This window comes from Argiope bruennichi, chromosome 11 (assembly GCF_947563725.1).
Source record: "Argiope bruennichi chromosome 11, qqArgBrue1.1, whole genome shotgun sequence".
Classification (NCBI taxonomy): Eukaryota; Metazoa; Arthropoda; class Arachnida; order Araneae; family Araneidae; genus Argiope; species Argiope bruennichi.
In genome coordinates, this window is record NC_079161.1 from 77,473,862 (window position 1) to 77,497,935 (window position 24,074).

At 30.1% G+C, this 24,074-nt stretch overlaps 1 protein-coding gene across 1 annotated transcript; it reads left to right on the forward strand.

The window, feature by feature from the left end:
- The first annotated feature begins 1,389 nt into the window (after window positions 1-1,389).
- On the forward strand, window positions 1,390-23,858 carry LOC129956702 (lysosomal alpha-glucosidase-like). Its single transcript, XM_056068634.1, has 8 exons — window positions 1,390-1,393; window positions 4,903-5,005; window positions 7,561-7,694; window positions 9,222-9,256; window positions 11,695-11,811; window positions 16,203-16,328; window positions 18,333-18,386; window positions 23,724-23,858. Exons 1-8 carry the CDS (start codon window positions 1,390-1,392, stop codon window positions 23,856-23,858), a joined length of 708 nt encoding a protein of 235 aa, XP_055924609.1.
- Window positions 23,859-24,074: the final 216 nt, after the last annotated feature.

Below are 24,074 nucleotides of genomic sequence, written 5' to 3' on the forward strand. Positions count from 1 at the left end.
TTTTTGAAGTTGATTCTGAAATATTCTGGATTGCTTATTTAGTGAGTTACCATTTGTAAAATTCAAGTTTGGCGATTGTATCGTAATTTTAAATCAAACCTAATAAAGTTAACATTATCTGAAGATCATAATGAAGTTGAGAATTTATACGAGAAGCGATAGATCAAGTGAAATTTCCAAACATTCTGTATTTTAAGGGCGCATATCTTTCCCCTATATAACAGCATATTCTAATTTTCGAAATCGACTAATGTTGCTACGCAATAATTATCCAAATTTCCATTTTTAACAGCGTGCTTGCAATTTAAATTACTAAGTAAATAATCATAAAAATCGGTTGCAAAAGATAAAAAACTACTTACTTTCTTCAATACTTTCAAATTATTAAATCTTTTGCAATTAGCTTATATAAAGTAAGAATAGAATAGATTAGATTTAATTTATTTCTAGCACGATGTAAGACTATATAAAAAGCATAATTAAAAGGATAAATATAAAATAATTTAGTGGATTTTTTAAAAAGAAATTTAAAGTGACGGCGCCAAAATTAATTAAAATTATGATAAAATTAAAAAGATAAATTACATAACAAAAATAAATTAAATAATATAAATTAATAAAAGAAATAACTGATAAATTAAAGTGATCACATCATAATTAAAGTGAAAATTCTGTTTATTGGAAATATAATAAAAATACAATTCCAGTTAGCGAAATTGAACAATGATCAAGTTGATTCGGGTAAGCGGAAATTCAGATTGGGTAAAAGTCTGAAATTAATTAAAAAGACATCAGACATGGATTTAAACTTATTTTAGTTCATTAAATTAAATTTAACAAACATAAGCTAAGGAAACTGTAGATACTGTAAGATTTAAATTTAAAAAAAGAAATCGCAATTAAATTATGTATGATGCTTATTACATTAATAATTGTGCTTTCAAATTACATATGAAAAAATACAAATATGTATTTGCGCTTTTAGTAGTTAAAAATAATCTTACTCCAGATAGATATAGAAAGTTTGGTGCAGTATAGTCAAATGTACTCTTGCGCCTTTAAACCAAACCAAATCAAATAGATAAAAACACTTGAAGGCGATCGGATTCCCACTGTTATTTTCCAAATTTGATACCTTTCATTTTCCGATTACTGAAATCTTATTATATTGTTAAGAAACAAAAATAAATAAAAAAATACAGAAATAATTCAGATCTGGTAAAAAGTTAAATTTATTTTAACACTGAAGTTGAAGATTTTTGCTTTTTGTTGTATTTATTGTAAAAAAATATTTAGGGTCCAATGAACTTATATGGAGTGCATCCTTTCTACACATGTTTGGAAAATAGCTCCAATAGCCATGGGGTTTTATTTCTCAATAGTAACGCAATGGGTGAGTTTATGCAATTATATCACTTTTCAACTAACAATGCAACATAGTAAACTCTCAGCCCATTACAAAGATTATACCACAATTTTTATAATCATTGACTGTTTATTCTTTCAATATACATAGTATCCATTATTAAAGTTCCTCTGTCCTAATCTACTATATGCAGCCTTAGCCATTCATCAGAAAAGTGTGAAACTTTGTTAACAAAACGATTAAAATGATATTCAGCAAATAAAGAAAAATTGTTCTAAATATGACCACCAGATGGCGCATTACTGTAACGACGTGATACAGTAGTTGTTATGAAATCTAATTAAATTAGCGAAGAATTTATAACCAATTTTTGTGCTCCTTATTATTTTGAAGGTCTGCCTGACTCTATTTAGATAGCAACTCCTATATAGAAACTGGAATTTCTGTAACTTCCAGGATGAATAGACAATCTCGTTTCTTTAAATTTTGTTATAATTTTTCAGCAGCAATAATTTCCAATCGGTTTTATAATAACTTTTGCAACTCCGAAATGTGCATGCATATTATAGATTTCATGATAAAATGCCTTCTGGTGGTCATATTTGGAGTTCATTATTTTTATTCTCTGGATATTTTCCCATCTCTTTATTGTCACGTTAAATTTTAAGCTTCTCTGTATATAGTTGTGGATGAAGGCAGTTCTGAATAAGAAAAGTTTAAGACGCACAACTTGTACTTGGAATGTTATTAAAGTCTTTGAGATATGATGTAACTCAAAATTTTGGAATGAATCAATATCACATTAGAAGGAAAAAATATACAAGAATAGGAAATTTTGAATAGTACTCAGAATTAAGATAAAACTAAAGTTGTACCTCCTATTAGTTTGTAAAACCTTAAAAATCGTTTTAATTTTTTTATTTGCTTGTAAAGAATTAGTTTAAATTTATTCCAAATTTAAATACTTGTCGGTTTTAATGGCGTCCAAAAAGCGACAAAAAAATTTCGCCAATTTGTAGATTTCAAAATGTCATTAAATGATATAGCAAACGATTTGCACGTTCAAAAATTTTAATAATCATAATGCACTTAAATATGTTTTTATAATTTGGCGAAATTGTTTCTTGGTGCTTTTTGTTTGCCATTCAAACCGACAAGTACCCAAATTTCTTGCTATATTCTAGGTGACTAAAGGCTTATAAATGTTCTGAACATTTCATCTTTATCGCCAATGGTATAAAAGGACATAAAAAAAATTTACAATGCATGAATTAAAATTCTGCAACGAATCATATTTCATTTGGAATTGGTACTGGTACAATATGAACATCAATTTTAGCAAATGACATACTTCAATTTTTTTAATGTAAAGTATTTCATATAAATAAAATACCATTTATTTCCAATATGGCGCTATTCCAAAATTGTATTCAGAAAATTTAATTTAGTTTTTCTTTTTCAGATGCAAAAAAATATTTTAGTTTAGATTACAATATGATGCAATATCAAGTCTTATATTTAAGCCTATTTCTGAATCGGGCAATAACAATTTTCACCATTTGTTCTTACTTTGTCTTACTAGCTTGTGAACAAAGTTCTGATCAATTTTTGTATATTTCCAGACCCCAATATGGTGGCATTCGTTTTCCATGGGTGCTCTGAACAAGTAAATTGTGCTTGATCTTGAATTCTTAATACAATGTTTCAAACAATCTCACTGAAAATTGCCAACTTTTCCAAGATTCTCCGACTCTATAATGAAGAAAAGGGCAAGAATCAAGAATCCTTTAACGGATTTTCATCAGGAATGGTCTTCAATTCATTCGCTTTCGGAAATAATTTATACCATAAGAATTAATAATTGATTAATTTGTGATGTAAAATATTAATTTTCGTTATTATTTGTTTATGTAGAAGTTATTCAAAATATATGCACCATTTTTTTATCATCTACTCGGAAAAACTTTTTACAACAATAAACGTTTTTTTAACTAAATGTGAAAGTTATCAGATTTTATTCCAGAAGAAATCAAGCCAAATGGACAATATTTACAAAAAATAATTTTTTAAAAAATTGAACTTTCTTTAAAGTTTTAGGAGTAAAAGCATGAGCAATAAATTAAATCATTTGTCTCAGATCGATAAGCTTGTTTGCATCTCCTTTTCCAAGACATATTAAGTCACACTTCTGCCAACACATTGCCACGAATAAGATTCTTTTAAAAATTTAAATGACTTTGCTAATGATAAGGCAGATTCACTTGTCTTGTCTTTTCTTTTTAAAATATCAGAAGTTTCCTATCCTTCTGAAAATTAGTTTAAATCGGACTAAAACGTTGGAATTTTTTACAAAGATCCCGAAAAAAGAATGGACCTGTTCTCCAATTATTGCTGTTTGTGACTTCTGTGAACGTTTTAAGTCTTTCTGATATGTCCATGTATGCATGAAAAATCCATAACTTTCCTATTTAAAGTCCTTTCTTAGCGTTCGCTTAATATTTTAAGTCAATTTCTATATATCAGCTAATACAGCACTCAGCTAATGATAAAATCGCCGCTCCAGAATCAAAAGGTCATGGATTCCAAACTCAATTTTATCAAAGATCTGTCATATACATGCAACTAATGGACGTCATAGTAAACTAGCAAAATCATCCTCTTTCATTCGTTTGTCTTTATTTTATATGCGAAATTTTCACTTGATTATAGAAAGTATAAGATCAAATTCATTAAATTAGATAAAAATTGTTCGGTAAAAAGTTATACCGAAAAGCCTATTCACTGAATTTTAAAATCATGCAAAAATGCGTTTGTAACGATAATACGTGCCGAATGATTTATTGATAATCTAAAAAATTTGATTACTTTTCAATTCAAAATGCAAATAAAATGTCAAATTCTCTAATCTTATTGAGCATCTATTACCTACAAATCTGCTAAAGAATCTGCTAAATTTAATAATTCTAGGTTCAACAACCAGTAGAATTCATACACGTTGCATTTTATAGATAATATGCCAAGCTATAAACCTTCTCGTGTTCATATCGAACCTGATAAGGTTTACAGATTTGTGCATTATATTATTTTATAACATTGTATTTTTATGTATTATATTTTTATTATCTCTAATTTTTTAGCATGATAATATTTTTGGGCTGGTATTATTTTAGTAAACTGAGTGACATAATACTTTTTAAGCAGAAACTGTGTCCAACTGATGCAATCACACTAAACTAAGACAATGCAGACGTATCTTACCTAAAGGAGTATCATACAATAGTGTTGAAATATTATCAGAACCCGCTGCAATGTTTGTTTGTTTTTCGTCCTAAAATATCGTTTTTACTGAGGAGTAACGAAGAAATATCAAAATGGAATGCTTTGGCATTAATGGAATATATGACAAAATGATTAAATAAAAAATGATAACGTTTTATTTTGATTAGCAAAGTCTGATCATTGAAGACTATTAATACAAAATATGATATTCTATTTATATTGGTAGTAGCAAGATATTTTACTTCATTTCATTTCAGTAAAGAATACAGGAAGTGCGCGCCTGTCTGCGAAAATACTGTGCATGGAAAGTGTGCAGACATCAGGAAAGAAAACCTATCGTCGTTATGACGTCCACAGCTTGTATGGATGGAGCCAATCTCAACCAACATTTCAGTCGGTTCAGCTTCCCTAATTTTTGCTGTTTTATGTTTGTTTTCAAATTACACATTGATAACTAATAGTTCTGTGAGTAGATCTTTGATTTGAACGCATCCCCCCCCCAAAAAAAATCAAAGATTTGCTCATCATCACAGTTTTTAGGGTTCTCAGGACTCTTAACAATAGCCCATGGAAGCAAAAATCCATCCTTTCACCAACCCATCTAATTTACAAATTCGAAATGTGTAATTTTAACCATAGAACATTCATACACATTTGCATTATTTCTCATGTTTTCATATAATTTCAAGAAAAAATAAAAAGTTATAAAGAAATATAAATGGGGTGTTTTTTTTCCAAAATCTGTATTTTATTGTTTTACAAACAATATTTTATTGTTTGCAGGAATCTGTGTTTAAAATCTGATTCAAATTTACAAAATTTATATTAAGTTACAGAAAAATGTCTAGTTTTTAAATTATACATACGTTTTATAAAACTTTCCGAAAAAAATATTTTTTTAAATACAATTATTTTTAAAAATTTGATATTTTAAAAAAATTTAATTAAAATTCATGTAAATTTTTTTTCTGTGAATATTTTATCTAAGATTTGATGAATAAGTCACAGAGGAACTTATTTTTAGCATGTTGATGAAATTTCAAATTAATAGAGAGAACGTTTATGGTATATCCTCGCGGAAGTTTCACTTTTTTTTTTTTTTTTTTTTTTTTTTGAGAAAAATTGCATTAAAGTTGAAAAAGAATTTGAATGAAATTATGTAAATTAGAAAGCTCTAGAAACATAAGAACTATCTTTAGTTAGCTTAAATTGTTACTTTTGCTTTATAAAACTTTTAGTAAAAAAGGATTTTTAAAATACAGTTATTAAAAAAAAGGACATTTTAAGAAAAATTCTAATTAAAATTCATGTATGATTTTTTCTGTGAATAATTTAAGTCACAGAGAAACTTATTTTTAGTATGTCGATGAAATTTCTGATTTATAGGATAGATATGTAGTTTTTGAGAAATCCTGCGCACAAGCTTCATTTTTTTTGTTTTGAGAAAAATGATGTTAAAGTAAAAATTAATAAAAAAAGAATTTGAACAAAGTAATGCAAATTAATTAAAACAGTAGCATAAACACTGCTCTTTCTTTGTTTAAATTGTTCCATTTTTTTATTAATTTATTTATTTTTGAAATTTTAAGTTTTTTGCCCTTTTATACATCAAAGAATGCTTCGGTTGTATGTCTTTTGACATTCGAGTAGGTAGAGGATGTTTCTTTTTACATTTAATCGTGTTGTTTTAGTTCTTTCTCGATAACTCTGGAAGTTTTGAAAGCATCGTTAAAAATTTGGTACCAAAATGTCAAAAAGTATGAAATTCTAACATACATTTCTTTTTTTAAAAAATTGTAAATTTGGAAGTTTAAGACTCCTAAGACCCCTTAAATTTTTAGCTAATGATTATTTCTTTATTTTTTCAAATGCAATTATTTAAAGAAATCTTTGCTTTCCTCAGTATTCACAAAATCATAGTTAAATCCCTGCTTTTATCAGTATAAACAAATTAGAATTAAAAAAAAAATTCGTTTTTGCAAATTTATAATCAAATCTCGATTTTTATGAGAATTAACAAAATTGCAATCATAAAATCCTAATTTTATAATCTAATTTTTCCATCTGGTTTATTTATTATCGATTTAAATCTTGATTCAAGAATCATATATTAAATTTCATCTTTCTAGCTGTAAAAAAATATGAATTATTGTATACATTTTCACCGTAAAAAATATGCATACCTCTACAATTATTTCTAAAAGCGAATTTTTCAAACTCGGACAGATCTAAAACATGAAAATTTCTAAATATTCAATGTTCGATTTATTCACAAATGGTCTATTTTTCGGTTGCGAGAAACTGCTAAAAGTTATGAAGATATGTAAAACTTTTATACCATAATTCATTCAAATATTATTAACATTGCTTTTTTATGATCCTTGAACTAAGCACGGCAGATTGGGAAAAATCATCTTTATAACACTGATAAAGCCTTTAACTATTAATTCAGATTTTTTTTAGTTTTGTTAATATCCTGTTTTAAAGCAACACTAAGGCTATTCTGGAAGGGACCTAGTAATTTTGAACAGCGGTCAGATGACGAGGACCTCAGCTGGTACCCCCTCTCCAAATTATTAATTCGGAATCTTATTTGTAACGGCAAATTATAGCGATGCTGCTGTAATTATTCAACTATTCTAAGCTTATAATTTCTTACTAGCCACCTTTGTCGACCAGTTGGTTTGTCAGAAATATTATTAGTAATATTTCTGAACCATGTGCATTCGTGCGTTTTAGTTTTAATTTCATTTCACTACTATCAGGGATATATTCCCATCACCAAAAGGCAAATTTATATCAAATTTGGTAACATTCTGATTTATAGATCATAAATAAATACACAGATAGACAGACAGACTTTCACCTTTATTATTAACAGATATAAAAATTCAAACAGAAATTTTCTATTTCAGAGCAGCTATAAAGGCCCTGAATCAACGATCATTAATTATCTCTCGGTCAACTTATCCTTCTTCTGGACGCTACGTTGGACACTGGCTCGGCGATAACAAAAGTATTTGGGATGATTTATATCGATCGATCATTGGTAAGCGGCCATTCAAATTTCTTTTGTTGTTCTCCAGAATTAAATTTCTATAAAATAATCTTAATAAAATCTTTAAAAAATGGAAATGTTTGATAAAATCGTTTTGTTCTTACTGTTATGATCAAAAATATCCCGAATGCTTCTTTTAAAATAAAAAAAAACTATCATCTGCAAATTTTATCAGACATTTTTATTTTTATGAACTATAAACATATTTCAATGATTAAAAATTTATTTTATTTTATCATCTGAAAATAAATTTACTTTTTATCGAGATACAAGATCAAATAGAATACAAATTAAAATTTCTGAGAGCAATGCAACTATTCCAGTGAAAATATTTGAAATTTTACGAAAAACTTTTAAGGATAATCGCATGTCAAAAATAAGAGTGCTTGAGTGGAATAAAATATGTAAAGAAGATAGACATAGATGAGTAACGCTCCGGAGATTCCTTCACTTCATCTATACATCAACATTTCGGTCAGATCAGAGAATTAACCCTCAGTAATCGTCATTTAACAACTAGATGCATTATTGAACAAATTCTTATATGGAAAGAGGGGAAGAACATCAAAAATTGAAGAGAAACTCATGGACTTTGCAATATGGTAATGCGTCTTTTCACAGAATCATCATTATTCGTAAAATTTTTATTAAAAAAAATAATTGAATGTGACTCCATATGGTCCGTTTTCACCTGATATGGCACCGAGTGATTTTTTTATTCCAACGATTGATTAAGCCTTGCAATTGGAGAAGATTACAGGATATATGTTAAATTTTATACAATAAATTGATACTTTTTGTTTTGGGTCACTGTTGTGGGCGCTTTTTGATCCTAGTAATTTATATTTTTTAATTGTGTTTCTTTATAAAAATAAAGACCACTAATGTCTCTCAATCATCCTTTTTACTTATTCGGCATGCTTGATGTTTGTGAGGATCGAATCTTGTGATATATTTTGTAATTAGAGACAAATGTTCTAGAGTCTCGAAATTTCTGACATTTATATACGGAAGACAATAAATGCCATTTATGCATTCATAACAATAACTTAAAAGTAAATTTTAAAATAATATAGATAATGTGATAGTGATTTCTAGAAAGAAAATATTAAGATTGCATGCTATTTATAATATTGAATTATGCATTCTGAAAGACAATACCAATTTTTAGTATTTTCAAAATTTAATTAACAACTACTTAATTAGTCATTTATTCGGTATGGGGGTAGGTATCTGTGACAGAATTAGGAAAGATACGGATTCCAAAATTCTAAAAGATATATATAAAAAAAACAGATTGTAATTTTTAAAAAATAGGAGATAAAAATAATTAAAATCTGGAAAAATATCTGCTTTATGACACATTAAAACAATTTTTTTTTAATATTTTTACTAACTTTATTTTATATAAACGCTTGAACTTATTTTACGTTTTTCATCAATAAATTTTCATCAATGAGAAAAAATTATGAATTACAATTTTATGTTAAGAATTTTTTTTATTATTATTATTTTTAGGAATGCTGGAATTTAATACTTTCGGAATACCATACGTAAGTCTATATATCTTTATTCATCAGCAGAAAAAAATGAAAATAAATATCAATTCCTCATGAAATTTTGTCTTTATTTAATTCTAAAGTAATAGCATTGATTTTTAAAAAAATTCAAAATACGCATCATCAGTTTCTATTAAGTAGCCCATATCGCAATCCATAGAACAAAAGCTTGTCGATACGCCAGTCTTGTGTAACATAAATTGACTACTTCTACCCGCCCTAAGGAACACTAAAATTGAATGACCGAACCACCATGACAGCAATACTGGCGGGAATTATGTTTGAGTCCTAAAGGTCGTCACCGGCCACATTACAACCTTTCCCGTGTGAAATACGCCCTGTCATTGATAGGAGGTAGCCAATCTCCACCATTTCTGTACCTACCAGGACAGTGAGAGCCAACCACCATACCAGAGGCATCTCATCCTCATTTTTGAGGTGCCCCCGTCATATATATATATATATATATATATATATAAATATATATATATATATATATATATATATATATATATATATATACATTAGCAGTACCCCCACAGCGTAGCTCGTAGCATAACATCCAAGAGGAAAAATAGCTTTAAACTTACATCTAGCCTCCACTCGATATGACATGAGCATGTCACACAACATCAAACAAACATAAAAAATATAGTTAGAAATCATCAAAAATAATTACGAAACAATTTTTTATTGCACACATTAAAAAATGTTTAGAATGTTAAAAAGGTAAAAACATGATATGTTCGTTGACAAAACATTTCACTAAAAATATACAATAGAAAAGCTGTTTTTTAAAAGTTAAAAATATAGAAATAAGTCTTTGCACTCACTGTTCCACAGTTGGTTATTAACTCTGTAAAATCTCATATGAAAATAAAATTCAGCTTGTTTTATAATATTTCTTTGTAAACTACATTGACTGTTTCTCTCCTGGTGCTAAGACAAAAAGATTTTGTTTGGATATAATTGTAAAAAGTGCCACATAAAGTTGTCCATGAGAAAAACATTGTTCGCTTAATCGCAGTAGGAAAATAATTAAAATCGCAATTATAAAACTCCTTTTTTTTATTTTGATATGAGTTCAGCATAATAAAACCTTCCCCAATAAATTCTCAACAATATGGTGCAAATATCTTCAATATCAGTCACGCATTTCTCTGTTCTAATCTTTCAAACATACAGACGCTTTCAGGAGACTTCATTTTATACTATATATATATATATATATATATATATATATATATATATATATATATATATATATATATATATATATATATATATATATATATATATATATGTATAACAACGCTTTTCTAAAAGTTGAAGATTGTGCAATACAATAGTCACATGATGATTCGAAACCAGTTTAAACTAGATTTTTTGCAAAAAGCCAAAAAAAAAAAAAAAAAATCTGTCCTCAAGAAAAAGTTTTGAAGCTCGTATTATTTGGGGATAAAAAAAATATCGTTTTCTAAATATCGATGCATGTGTAATCTCATAGTCACGTGATTTTTCCAACCGGTTTAAACAGGTTTTTTACTGAAAAAAAATTCTGGACTCGAAAAATAAAGTTAGAACTCGATTAGATTAGAAAAAAACAATATTCTCACATGATAACTTGAAAATTGCGATAGTAGATTTCATTTTTTTTAATTGTGTTCCTTTCTTTTTTTCTATTGCGTGTCAAAGTTTAGTTAAATTGTATTAAAATCTTGTTTTGAAGCAGCACGAATGCTATTTCGGAACAGAACTTTCACATCTGAACCGAGATCGATGACAATAATGATGAGCTCATGTATCTCTGTTGACGCTTCTACTCCACATGAACCAGGCTCTTAAAAACGGATTTTGATAGAATCGGGTTTCTAATATGGACCCCTCCAATCCTGAGGTCGTCATCTTATGACAGATCAACTGAATTCTAAAGTTTACAAAATAATCGCTTCGGAACCAGGACTCAAACACGTGACGCCAAGATCACGGGGAACATAGTAACCGGCTGGCCAGGACGCCAGCTGGTTACTTGTTTTATTATAAAATTCTTAAGTAAATATATTTTGATTAAATTAACAAATTATTATTTTTTGAAATCCATATGAGCTAGAACTCTGATTATGTCGGATCCCTTACTTCATCATGCTACCCAACCTGTCTATTGCAGCGTCCTCAAGTGGCTGCTTTTAGAAAATCACCAGCATTTTTTAATCGTATTAGCAGCATTACTCCTCCCCTGTGCTTCAAAAGAAAGGAAAATTTGTGTATTTAGATGTCTATCAGCTAAAATATCAAATTCAAACTTTTATTTGTTATTCAAAAAATCCATCATCAATTAATCCTATTCATGATCAATTTTTGAGTTTGACAAATTTTCTTTGTGTTAAAAATGAAATTATTATCCTATTATTCATGGGAAAGAATTTTTGAAGATAGGTGCTGACGTCTGCGGATTTGAAGGAAACGCTACAAATGAGCTGTGCACCTGCTGGATGCAGCTAGGAGCTTTCTACCCTTTCTTCCGAAATCACAACGCATTGAAAAATAAGGTGAGAATGCAGCTGTGCTTTCTATAATCTCATTTGGTCTAGCTTGTCGTAGTAAATCTACTTTAGCAAGACCTCATCAGGTAGAACTGTGTTATTTTTTGTTGACCATAGTGAATTTGGAACCATTAAAAGCTTCTTAGAAGATGAATGTGCGTGTATGTGTTTTATTGATCTAGAGTTGTCTAACAGTTGTTTGATCTAGAGTTGTCTAACAGTTGTTTGATCTAGAGTTGTCTAACAGTTGTTTGATCTAGAGTTGTCTAACAGTTGTTTGATCTAGAGTTGTCTAACAGTTGTTTGATCTAGAGTCGTCTAACAGTTGTTTGATTTAGAGTTGTCTGACAGTTGTTTGATCTAAAGCTAGTATGTCTAACCATTGTTTCATCTAGAGCTAGTATGTCTATACGTTGTTTAATCAAGAGCTAGTATGTCTATCCGTTGTTTGATCTAGAGCTGCCGACATGGCATATTTGAGTTTGAAAATGTACATATAGGAGCTATTTTTTTAAATTTATTTATAGTTTTAATTAATTAAAATTAAGTAAAAATTCGAAAAACTTCCGAGAATGTTGCATCTAAAAATGATTTTTATATTACTTTAAAATTTTTAAAAAATGATCTTTTCAATGATACCGTTTCGTTGCTGTTTATTTTTTTGTCTATAATCAATGTTTTTAAAATGTATTACGCAATTACAATGTTAGTCGTATTTTACAATGACATATTTCATTGTAGAAGTGAAATTCCAATTCATTTTCACTGTTGCTACTAATATTTCATCCTGGCTGTTTGATAATAAGGATATAAAGGTTCGTCTTATTTTTCATATTCTCAGTAGATTGCATTATAAGGCATACTTTTTAAAAAATTTACTTTTGCTGGGCTTACAATTAAATTTTAGCTACAAAATTATGCGCAGGCGAAAATTTTATAATATGTGCCCATTTCTAAACACTGCTGCTCTTCAGAGTGATTTAGTTAGCGATATAAAGATAGAAACAAATAAATGCTATCACACTGGGGAGAGTGGTGTAAGGTTTTTAAAATGGTATCTCTCATATGACTATCAAAATTTGAAGTCACAAAATATTTTTTTGTGGAAATAATTAAGCGATGTAGCTACCTAAAATATTTAATTGAAATTTTTAGTATGCATTTACTTGGGCAAACCAACTGGTCGCCAAATGTGGCTAGCTTCAAATATATGAAAATATATTGCCTTCTTGTATGCCTATAAGGATACACTTTTGCGTTTGTGCGTTTTCGTTGGTGTTGTGCAGAAAATCATGGAAACCTATTCATTGTTAAACCGCAGTAATTCTTTGTTTAACCACATTTTGGTCTACCAGGATTCATATGATTCTTAAAGTTTGCATAACTCAAAGTTAAATTCAGAGAATTGATCATATAATCGTTTCTCCAATCATATTCTTCAGCCATAATAACTTCAATTTTCTAAGCCAGTAGTGGTAAATTATATAATACATTTTCTATGCTAGCTTCTAAAAAATACTGACGCACTGGAAAAATATAATATACTGATGCACATTAACTATACCTATAATATTATCATATAATAAGGCGATTTTCCTAAAACATAATCTAAAGTTTTTAGAGACATACAAGATAAAATAAATATTGAAAAAAAATAATAAAAGGTAAAAGTGAATTATAGTGTGCACCCTGCTGCGCCAACAATCCCAAGTCGCCAATAAAGATGGCGGACAAAATAAACAAATACTTCCGTGGAACAGTTACGGTTACCATTTCCCGCCATATAATTAGGACTTTTTACTGATAAGTATTGTTTTTTTTTTCATACAACCCGGTGCCTTCTACAGATGCCGAAGGCATCGGGCAGAATTTTTTAACTTAAAAAAACTTCCTACGGCTTCGCTAGCAGCGGGAGCGGGAACCTAGTAGCATCGCTAGCACATTGAACATAAGGACTGTGTGGATAACAGAAACAGAACGTAACCAAAAGAAAAGAAAGAGCGGAGAAAGAAGGAACATTCTCCATACAAAATTTCAAACAAGCATCATTTTCCCAACTTCATCAACTCGTAAAAAAATATATTCCACTCACCTTCATCCATTCTGCCGGTTCGATATCAAACCATTCTCAATACAAAATTTCAAACAAGCATCCTTTCCTAACTTCATCAACTCATAAAAATATATATATATATACATATTTAACTCACCCTTCATCCATTCTATAGGTTCAAAATACTCCCGACATAACAAATTATGAAGAGAATCAACCGTTAGAACACCAAAAGAATTACGCGAACTGCGAAGAATTCCATTGCAGCTGTCTTTTAAAGTGAGAATGCAGACGATTTTTTAAAGCGCATACTGAGAATCAAAAATTGCAAAAGAATAAAGGTTTTGTGTTCGTATTCACATTAAAAAAAAGAAAAAAGAAAATAACTTTAATTATAAGCTTAACTTTCTTTATTTAATAAACTTTTAATTATAATAAAGAACAAAATTAAAATCTTTAATCGATATTTTTTTCATATTTTTAATTTAACATTTTACATAATTTAGTTCTAGTTTATGTACAACTCAACCATTGCAAAATGTAGTAAACAAAACAGCATTAGGGTTGCTAGAAGAGCGATCCGATGAGCTGCAATATTGGCGACAAACTCGGGAGCACACTATTCTTCACTTTATCCTAATAAAAATATAATTAATTAGTTATAGAAAAACCAATATTAAATACGTATAAATCAGTGTTGATACTACTCATGATTTCAAATTCTTCCACCTTTTCAATACATTACTATCGAATGAATAGCAATACTTCCTCGTCAATCTTCCTATATCGCGTTCGCACTAGTTATCTAAAAGATTTTTTGGGGATCTTTTAGTAGATATTACGAGGAAAGAAAAAACTTAATTCGCAATTTGCAGTAAATGGTTCATGCAAAAATATCCCGTGAGGCATATTTTTCTCTCGAGTCACATGAATACTTTTTTGCAATAATATGCTTGATATATAATTATTGCAAAATAAAAGGAATGTTTGCAAATAAAAGGAATGTTCAGTGAACATAATGAGCTCTGTTCATGCATGTCACTTTATGCAATTTGTATCAGGCCGAATTACGGGCATTTATAGGACGTATCGCTAATTATCGGGCTGTTCAAATCAGTTCCTTTTTAGGCATTTCCTCCTCTTCATTTCTACTGAATAAATCAGTCAGTAAGTTATTAATTCCATCTCAGCTATGTGCTAGGTCATGGGCATGATATTTAGCTACATTGATGTTTCATTTTTAAGCAACGTGAGGGTTCATTTAAAATGGAAATTTTTACTGAATCTTGAGAAAATGATGCAGCCAATAATTGCGGCTGAAGTTATTCTCACCAAAATTATATTCACTTCCACAAAAGAATGTTTTAATTCTTGAAGCGACCTAGCGGCACGGATAATCAGTCAAATTTGGCATGTATCTGGTTGATATAAATGAGAGTTCGTTGATGGAATCAAGGCTTCTCTTTCCCCACATTTTACGAAAATGCCATTGCGGTTCTGTGGAAGAAGAATGAAATGGAGAAAAAAAATCAACGAATTTTTTTATTTTAAGGATTTTTAATAAACTAGTGTCTACATTAATTAGGTATATCGAACTTTCATAGAATAACGGTACTTTGAAGGTTCATTCGATAATTACATTATATGTGTTAGTTACGTTACATTTGGTAATAACATTAAATGTGTTAATTGCATTAAATTCGGTAATTACATTACATTCGATAATTGTATTACATGTGTTAATTACATTACATTCGGTAATTACATTACCGTTTTCAGTGCATTACATTATATGTGCTATTGCACTACCTTACATGTGTTAATTACGTTACATTCGGTAATTACAATACTGTGTTCATTGCATTACATTATATGTGTTCATTGCATTACATTACATGTGTTAATTACATTCCATTCGATAATTGAATTATATGAGTTAATTACATTACATTTGGTAATTACATTACATGTGTTAATTACATTACATTCAGTAATTGTTTTACATGTGTTCATTGCATTACATTTGGTAATTGCTTTACATATGTTCATTGCATTACATTCAGTACTTACCTCACATGTGTTAATTACATTACATTACGTATGGTAATTGCATTATAAATGTGTTAATTAATGTTAATTGCATTATATTACATTACATGTGTTAATTGCATTATATTACATTACATGTGTTAATTGCATTGCATTACATGTGTTAATTGCATTGCATTACATGTGTTCATTACATTACATTAACGTACAGTATAGGATCTGGAGTTTTAGCGATAAAATATACAGTTGCACATATTTATTTTAGCATAAAATTGCCTGATGTGTCTTCCCATAGGATCAGGATCCAGTCGCTTTAGGAGAAGACGTAACAGCCGCCTCCAGAAGAGACGTCCGCCGCAGATACGCTCTGAATCCTTATCTGTACACGTTGTTCTATCGAGCCCACATAAGTGGGTCAACTGTAGTTCGACCGTTGTTCCACGAATAAGTGAATAAAGAAAATTGTATTTATATTAATAAAGACAATGAAATATATTCATAATGATCCGGAACTTCATTTTGTTTTAAAAGTTTCGGTGAGTCATAAGTAAAAGGCAAGTATGAATGAATGAATAAAATGAACAAAATGAATTTAATTCCAAGACTTACGTGAAAATATGATTATTTTTCTGCGTTATCGCTGTAACTATTCAGACATTTTTCATATCCAGAGTTCAGTCTTTATATCATCTTCCTTTCTGGGAACCTTTCTGCTATAGTAATGTGAGATGGGCCTTAATTTTACTTTAAAGATCCCTGTTAATCCCTTAATTTTCTTTTAAGGAAAGAATATGAGCTGGAATGTGTAAAATTCTTCACCCTCCTATGTAGTATAAAAAATTTCAAGATCTGTACTTCTTGTAAAAACTAAATAAGATATATATCATTATATAGTGCAAATTCAACAAGAATTAGTATGTATTTATTACTTTTTGGATCTCCAGAATAAATGCACTAATTTCCATAAAAATCTGAGAAAAGACATGATTTTCAAGAGAATTTCGACTGACATATTTGAACAGATTATTTCCATTTCCCACATTGAACTGATATTAAAATTAATTAGACATTTCAAACTTTCTCAAAGTATTCTATAGAAAGTATAGTAGTATACGTTTTGATTAAAAAATGCAAAAAAAAACATTAGAATGTACTTATTTTCAGCGGAATAGCAAAAGTGCATTTAATAATGTATTTTTATTTTTTTTAGATTCCCAAAGGATAGAAGAACATGGAATTTAGGCGAGCAGTTCATGTGGGGAAAATGCCTTTTAATTTCACCAGTTTTAAAGGAGGTATTCATTTTTAATCATTTTCGAATATTGTCCTTAATTTTAAAAAAAATCACAACAAATACATATATGTGTGTATGTAAAACACAGGCTGTCTCTAAAAAAATAGAATATGCTTTTATTTTATTTTTTTAATTTTCCAATTAAACTGACTTTCTCATTACAAAGTTTCATGAATTCATTTATTAAAACATTAAGGTATTAAAATATTTTGGCCTTCTGTAGAGAGCAAAATTAAAAAATTATAAATATTAAATTTTTATATTACCCCTGCATTGAAAAAAATGTCAATGAGTGGAATGTTTATCTTACAATCATCTGTAAGAACAGAAAGTTTAATGCTTATATCTGTGAAATTTCTTGAGATAAAAACGTATTTATTGACTTAGACTATTTTATCATACCACGAAATGGTGTTAGGGTGAGATTTCCGTTGCAAGTTTCGGGGAAAATACACATATCACAAAAGATTATTAAAAGGGCAGAATCAGAAAATAATGACAAATTCTTTGAAATCTATAGGAAGTTGATTCTTTTAACAATGCTTGAGTACAAGCGATCGATTTCTTTACTTGCAATGTAACGAAAGGTTTAAAAAATGTCAGCAAGTATTTACAGGACATGTATAGCCAAAGGAAATTCATCCTTTAGTTCAGACATAATGCCATCAAAACAAATTAAAAAAATCGACACTATTCAGTGTACTGTTGTACAAAATAAGACTAAAAAAAGGAGCTTCTAAAACTTCCACATCACACACAATATAAAAAAATCGCCACTGGTATCTCTTGTACGAAAAAAGAATTTTTACCATTTCAAAAGCGATAGTTTTGTGAAGTAAAAAAATAAAAGCAACATTCTTCTGTTCAAATTACATTTCTCGGAAAAGAAGGATGTGATTTTACCTCAAGTATTATCCAATTGAAAAATTCTAGACCCAGACGTCTACTTGTCCACGTAATTGTTGTAATAATCTATTGGCGAATACTGCATACGAATGCAGTATGTATGCAAGTTATTAAATTGAAATATTCTCTATGTTATTGTTATTGAAATGTTCAACTCTGAACTGACTCTTCGTCTTTCAGCATAAAAAATAAACCAAAATATAAATTTATGTATCCTTTGTATAGGGCCTCATCTTCCCCGTTCCTCTCCAGAAAAGCAAAGATCTTGGAATTAGTTATGTAAGAACACTTTCTAAATGAAGATTCAGGAAGCTGCATTTATTTTCTGTTACAATTAAACTTTCATTACGATTACATACAACACATTAAATTACCCATTATTACTTTTGCTTAAAATTAAATTTGCTTAAAACCCATTATTACTTTTCCTTAATGCTATGCATAAAACTGTGAGCAGAGAGTTTTACTTTCTTTTACGGTATTCTGTGGTTTCTCTCGGGTATAAAAGTTGATTCCCTGAAATTTCAATTTCTTTCTTGTTGAAGTTGAAGTTCCAGCAGTTGGTCAATCAAAATTAACATTATAAGTGATTAGAAAATTTCTTTGAACATTAGATGATGTATTCAATTAAGATATACTGAATACTGAAATGGGAAGTATAAGTATTAGATATTGTTACGAATCTGTGAGGCGGCTTCCCAGCATAGTCGGTTCCATGGGAGGTCCCAGAGCTTGGCGACAATTTGGCGACTTTGGCGCCAAAATTGATTATACCCGAAACATCGAGAATTTTCCCGATCCGTCCAGTAGGAACGGAGATACGCCTCAAACGTTCCTAATTGGTTGAGAGGCTTCTAACCCCGCCTCCTGAGACCTATAAAAGGAAGCACCCGCAGCTGCCGGGCAGTGGTGAGTCGAGTGGTGAATTGAGTAGTCGGAAGCGACAGAGAAGAGTGGTCGTGGACCAGTGGTGAGTCGGGTGGTGTGGACCGACGGTGAATTGAGTCGTGGATCAGTGGAGTCGAAGAGTAGTCGGAATCGACAGAAAGAACTGGCCTTCCAGAGATTAGCGGAGCAGCGACTGAGTCAAGTGTGTGCGGAATCAAGTTGTGCGCTACGGTCTGCATTAGAGTCTGTTGTCTGCACGTCTCGGCTGAAGATAATTGTGTGATGTATATAGTTGTCGTCTTTGTGTTGTCCTGTGTGTCTTCGTGTAAATAAACGTCGTTGTTTCATTTTCTACCGCCGCCTGCTGATTGAGTGTTCTCCACACCATATAACTCCCACTATCCAAACGAACCCCGGAAATTTCGTAACAATATATTTGTCTTTACCAGTATTTTTATAGTAAAAAAAATTCCGTTTCTGAAATAAATCTTTCCATCTAAAATTTGTGATCGACGCTCTAAACGTAAAAAATTAAGATATTTCTGCAAATTTTGTGGGTAGAAACTTGAAACTTTGTATATGCACAGATGAATGTAGGAGAAAGGTTTTACTAATTGACAATGTTTTCACTATGGAGGACATATCAATATTTAATTTTTTTTCCCAACTTTATGCTATTAACCTCTATAGAAGCAAACATATTTTCATACAATTTTCTGCCCATTTAAATGAAATTTTGTAATTGGAAATAAATATATAGATGCAATATTTACGGAAATAAATAATTCTCTGACTTCTTTGGGAACACCCTGCATATATATAACAATTATCTCAATTCAAATGAATTTAAAGTGGGTGAAAACTTAATAATCTTTCGTATTTTTATAAAAGTTTAGATTTCCTGATAGTTACAATGTACCCGTGTCCTTGTAAATTCGCACTGGCAGCCAAACATCCTAAAATCAACATGATTTTTAATAACACATAAAAACCAGCGAGGGCAGTCTTCCCAAAATTTTCTCGCATATTCTCTAATAAACTTGTTATTCCAGAAAATGCCTTGCATGGCATTGTTGTACAATAGTTACGAAATACTAACTTTTAGCGTGAATTTCGTATTTTTACTGAATCGATCTTGTCATCCTTGGCCAGTTTTTTGGCGATTAATCTCTGTCATGCTGTTAATAGTATCCAAAAGTCGATTTGTTTTTCAGACACGTTTTTCTCAGCAGATTGAAACAAAGATTTGACTCAAAGCTGCACATCTAATCATAAAATTCCATACTAAATTTGATATCTTTAAGTCACTGTGTTTTTAAATTATCCGGTTTATATATTTCTGAAAGTATTGACCGACAGACAATCAATCAATTGCTGGATATGGCTCAAAATTTGATAGGTGTCTACGCTATAGATGCTAAATCTGTGTGCCAAATTCTATCCATCTAGATCTCTTCATTTTTTGGCGAATTATCATGTTAACTTATATTCGAATAGCCGATCAAACAGATTTCCTCTGAACAAATTTTACTCCAAATTTGAAAGAAATCTGCAAATATGGTGGAAAGATGGTATACCAAATTTCATACGTCTAGCTCAAAGCATTTTTGAGTTATTGAGTCGCAGACGACGGACGGACGTTTTCCAAATATGGGTTTTTCGTATTCAAAGAAGTCTAAAATGTGGAGATGCCTCAAAATCTCGAGTTCGAATTTTTTTATGATTATTATACTTTCTCTATACTACTTATGCGAGAAAGTAAAAATAATCAAGATAGTTTAAATCACTGAGAACATTTGATTTCTTATTGCATTTATTAAATTATATTATTCCAAATAATCCATCCATATATTCCATTTATATTGTTCTAAATGTCGCCAATTGTGAACCAAATGCGAATTTGGCGTAAGAAATTTGGCGGAATTCTACATTATTTGGGGATTTTTCGCTTGCCTCTGGTTAACGGATTGTGAATCAAACGCGAATTTGGCGTAAGAAATTTGGCGGAATTCTACATTATTTGGCGATTTTTCGCTTGCCTCCGGTTAACGGATTGTGAACCAAACGCGAATTTGGCGTGAGAAATTTGGCGGAATCCTACATTATTTGGCGATTTTCCGCTTGCACCCGATTAATGGAAAAGTACCTTCATTTGTTCTTCAATTACATTTCTAAGCTCGCTGGAGTGGTTTCCCTGAAACTTTCTTTCATATATTTCAATAAAAGTTTTAATCCCCTTGACCCTCATAATATTGTGTTTCCTAAATAAAATTGCGAATGTCTTCCATGTCATTGGCGAACATTCGTTAAGAGATATCGATCTTTGGCGTAAATCTAGCATTTTTACTGAATCTATCGTGTGAATATGTATTTTGGAAGCCTTTTTTTCCGGCCGATTGAAACCGAAATATGACACGAAATTGCAATTATCGTCACAAGATCACATATCGAGTTTTCAGTGATTTATATCATTGTATTTATGCGTTATTGCTTTAAAATTCGTGAAAAAGTACAAACCGACAAACTATGAATAACTTTAAGGAATTATTTCAAAATCTGGTAAGAATCTGCATTTTAGATACTTAATCTGTGTACTAAATTTTAGCTATGAATCTACGTTTCGTAGGTATCAAGTTTTTTTTTTTTTTTTTTTTTTTTGTATTCGAATAGATAAACTTTCTCTGAATGAATTTCCTTTAAAATATGGTAGAAATCCAGAAATTTGCTCATAAGTCCTGGAGTGATTTGGTAATAGCGAGGACTGAACTCGCAACGTTTGAGTTCGTAGCCGAGTAACCTGACCTTTAGATAAAAGTGATCACTCATGGTCAGATACCAAATTTTGATCATCTATGTCAAAGCTTTTTTTTTTTTTTTTTTTTTTTTCTTTTTTTTTTGAGTTATTGGTTCTCAAACAGACGTAATGTCGAAAGTGAGTTTTTCGAACTCTTGAAGGTGATTGCTCAAATGATTGCAATGCTTTCACTACACTTCGAATGCGAGAAAGCAAAAAAGTATGCTTTAATTATACTCACAAGTAGCGAAATTCGATTCTATTTACTGGATATTTTGTATTTTTTTTAAACTTTATTTCCACTTTTTTGTATTTTTTCAGAAAGCCAAATCTTTAAAGCTATATTTGCCCGATAGTGAATGGTGGCATTTATTTCACGCCATATATGTTGGCAAATAATAGCATATCATTAAATCAATTGCGCTTTTACTTTCCTTTTGTGTGAGTTAATTCCCGGAAATACTACTGCTTTTGTCAGGATATATAACAAAGTATCATTACCAGTAGTTAACCCTTTCTAGGGCCATTGGAAGTATGCTTTCCCCCAAATTTGTCGATCTTTGTACGAAGTTATGTAGGTTGGCATAAGTTCTGACAAATTTTTCAACAAGAGAGAAAGCTTAGATACTTCAGTTCCTTATCTCACATAGAATGTTGTGTCTTGATTTGTTACTTAATTATTAATTAATAAAATTAAATTTATTTAATAAGCTGAATAAATAACATTTCTTAAGGCAATCTCAATCCTAAAAATATTTTAATATAACATGACTAGAAAAAAACGGCTTTTTAAAAGTTAACACAACACACAACTCAGTGTCTGTTCTCGATCTTAAGAGACAATTTCTTTAAAAATTTTATTCCATGATGTACAATTTAGAATATCCATTTGAGGTCTCGAACAAACCAAATAAATGTTTATGATTAATTCAGTTTGTAAAATTAACATCCCTCACTCAAACTAAGAGTCAATTATTCTGAAACGAATCTTAAAATGCTGACCCAAAGTCAGGTAAAAGCTACATTTGAAGCAGCAAATTGATCTGTGACCATCATTGTCAAACATGATTGACGTCGTTTATCTTTAAAAGAATCAATGGGGTTTCAATTTTATTCATTTTCAAAGTTGTAAGCTTTGTTAACGAGTTCAACTTAGATATATTAACTTTTTATTTTGAAAACTATTTCTAAATCCTTAATTAAACCTTGATCAAATGACAAAGATGACATCTGGACAGCTATCCGCACCCTAAACTTGCAGAATCGTGATTCAGTTGTAAATTTATCTTTAAAAAATTTCGAAAGGGCAATCCATTTTTTCCTCCCACATTTGCCTATCTTTGCTGATTGGGAACCTTCAAGACTCCAGGGATTAAATAATATTAAAGGAAATAATATAAAAGTTAGGAAATAATATTAAAGTTAAAAGATACCAAGGATGCTCTATGGCAGTCTCGGTTTTGTGACTGGAGAGTAGTTAACTCGATTCCGCAGACAGTCCATCCCTTCAATGGGCTTGTTGCTTTTTAATACTGCCTAAAGTTAAGCAATCTTCTGCTGGTGTACTATGAAAATTTGAAGACACTGGTACTTGGTCAGATGTTTACCTCGTGACCATACTTACCTCTCTTTACCTCTGACTATACTTAGGAATAAATAAATCCAAGATCAAATATTCTTCGACTTTTACAGAAATTTCGAAAATACCTTAGGGAGAGGACGTTGACCTTCGAGACAAATTAAGAGCACACGAAGCCCAAAAATAGCTGGACTTTAGTGGAATCCGATTTCAATCTCGGTCAAGAAATCGGCAAAATAAAATCGTGTATGGAAAGAAAAGCAGGGAATGAAATGAAATATGAAGATAAAATTGAAGTTGTGGAATTGATTTAGCCCTATTTGTTCATTTTTATGCTTTTTTTCTTTCCTCACAGAGTCGTCAAGAGAAAAAGATCGGCGATTACATTGAAATAAACGACATCTTTGACAACATTCCTCTTCACGTAAGAGGCGAATGCATTATTCCTACAAAGGACAACAAGCAGAAGAAACCGAATCCTGAAAAGTGAATACTTTTTCCGTTTTCTAATTCAACAATGAATTTTAATTTATTTCAAGGAAAGTGATCTAGAAAATTTGATTTCAATAGAGAAGTCATCAGAATGTAAATAGGTATAAATAAAAATTATATTTAAATTGTTATTATGCAAAGAATATCCAAAAAAATATCTTTCCCTGATTGGAAGCACCTGCAGCTGAAACCAATGAACGAAATGAAACCGAAT

Excerpts from the sequence above, each read along its gene's own strand:
- LOC129956702 (XM_056068634.1), top strand. Across the intron at positions 7,695-9,221 it reads TTTATATCGATCGATCATTG|GAATGCTGGAATTTAATACT; the intron begins GTAAGCGGCCAT and ends TATTATTTTTAG. Across the intron at positions 16,329-18,332 it reads CCCACATAAGTGGGTCAACT|GGCCTCATCTTCCCCGTTCC; the intron begins GTAGTTCGACCG and ends TCCTTTGTATAG.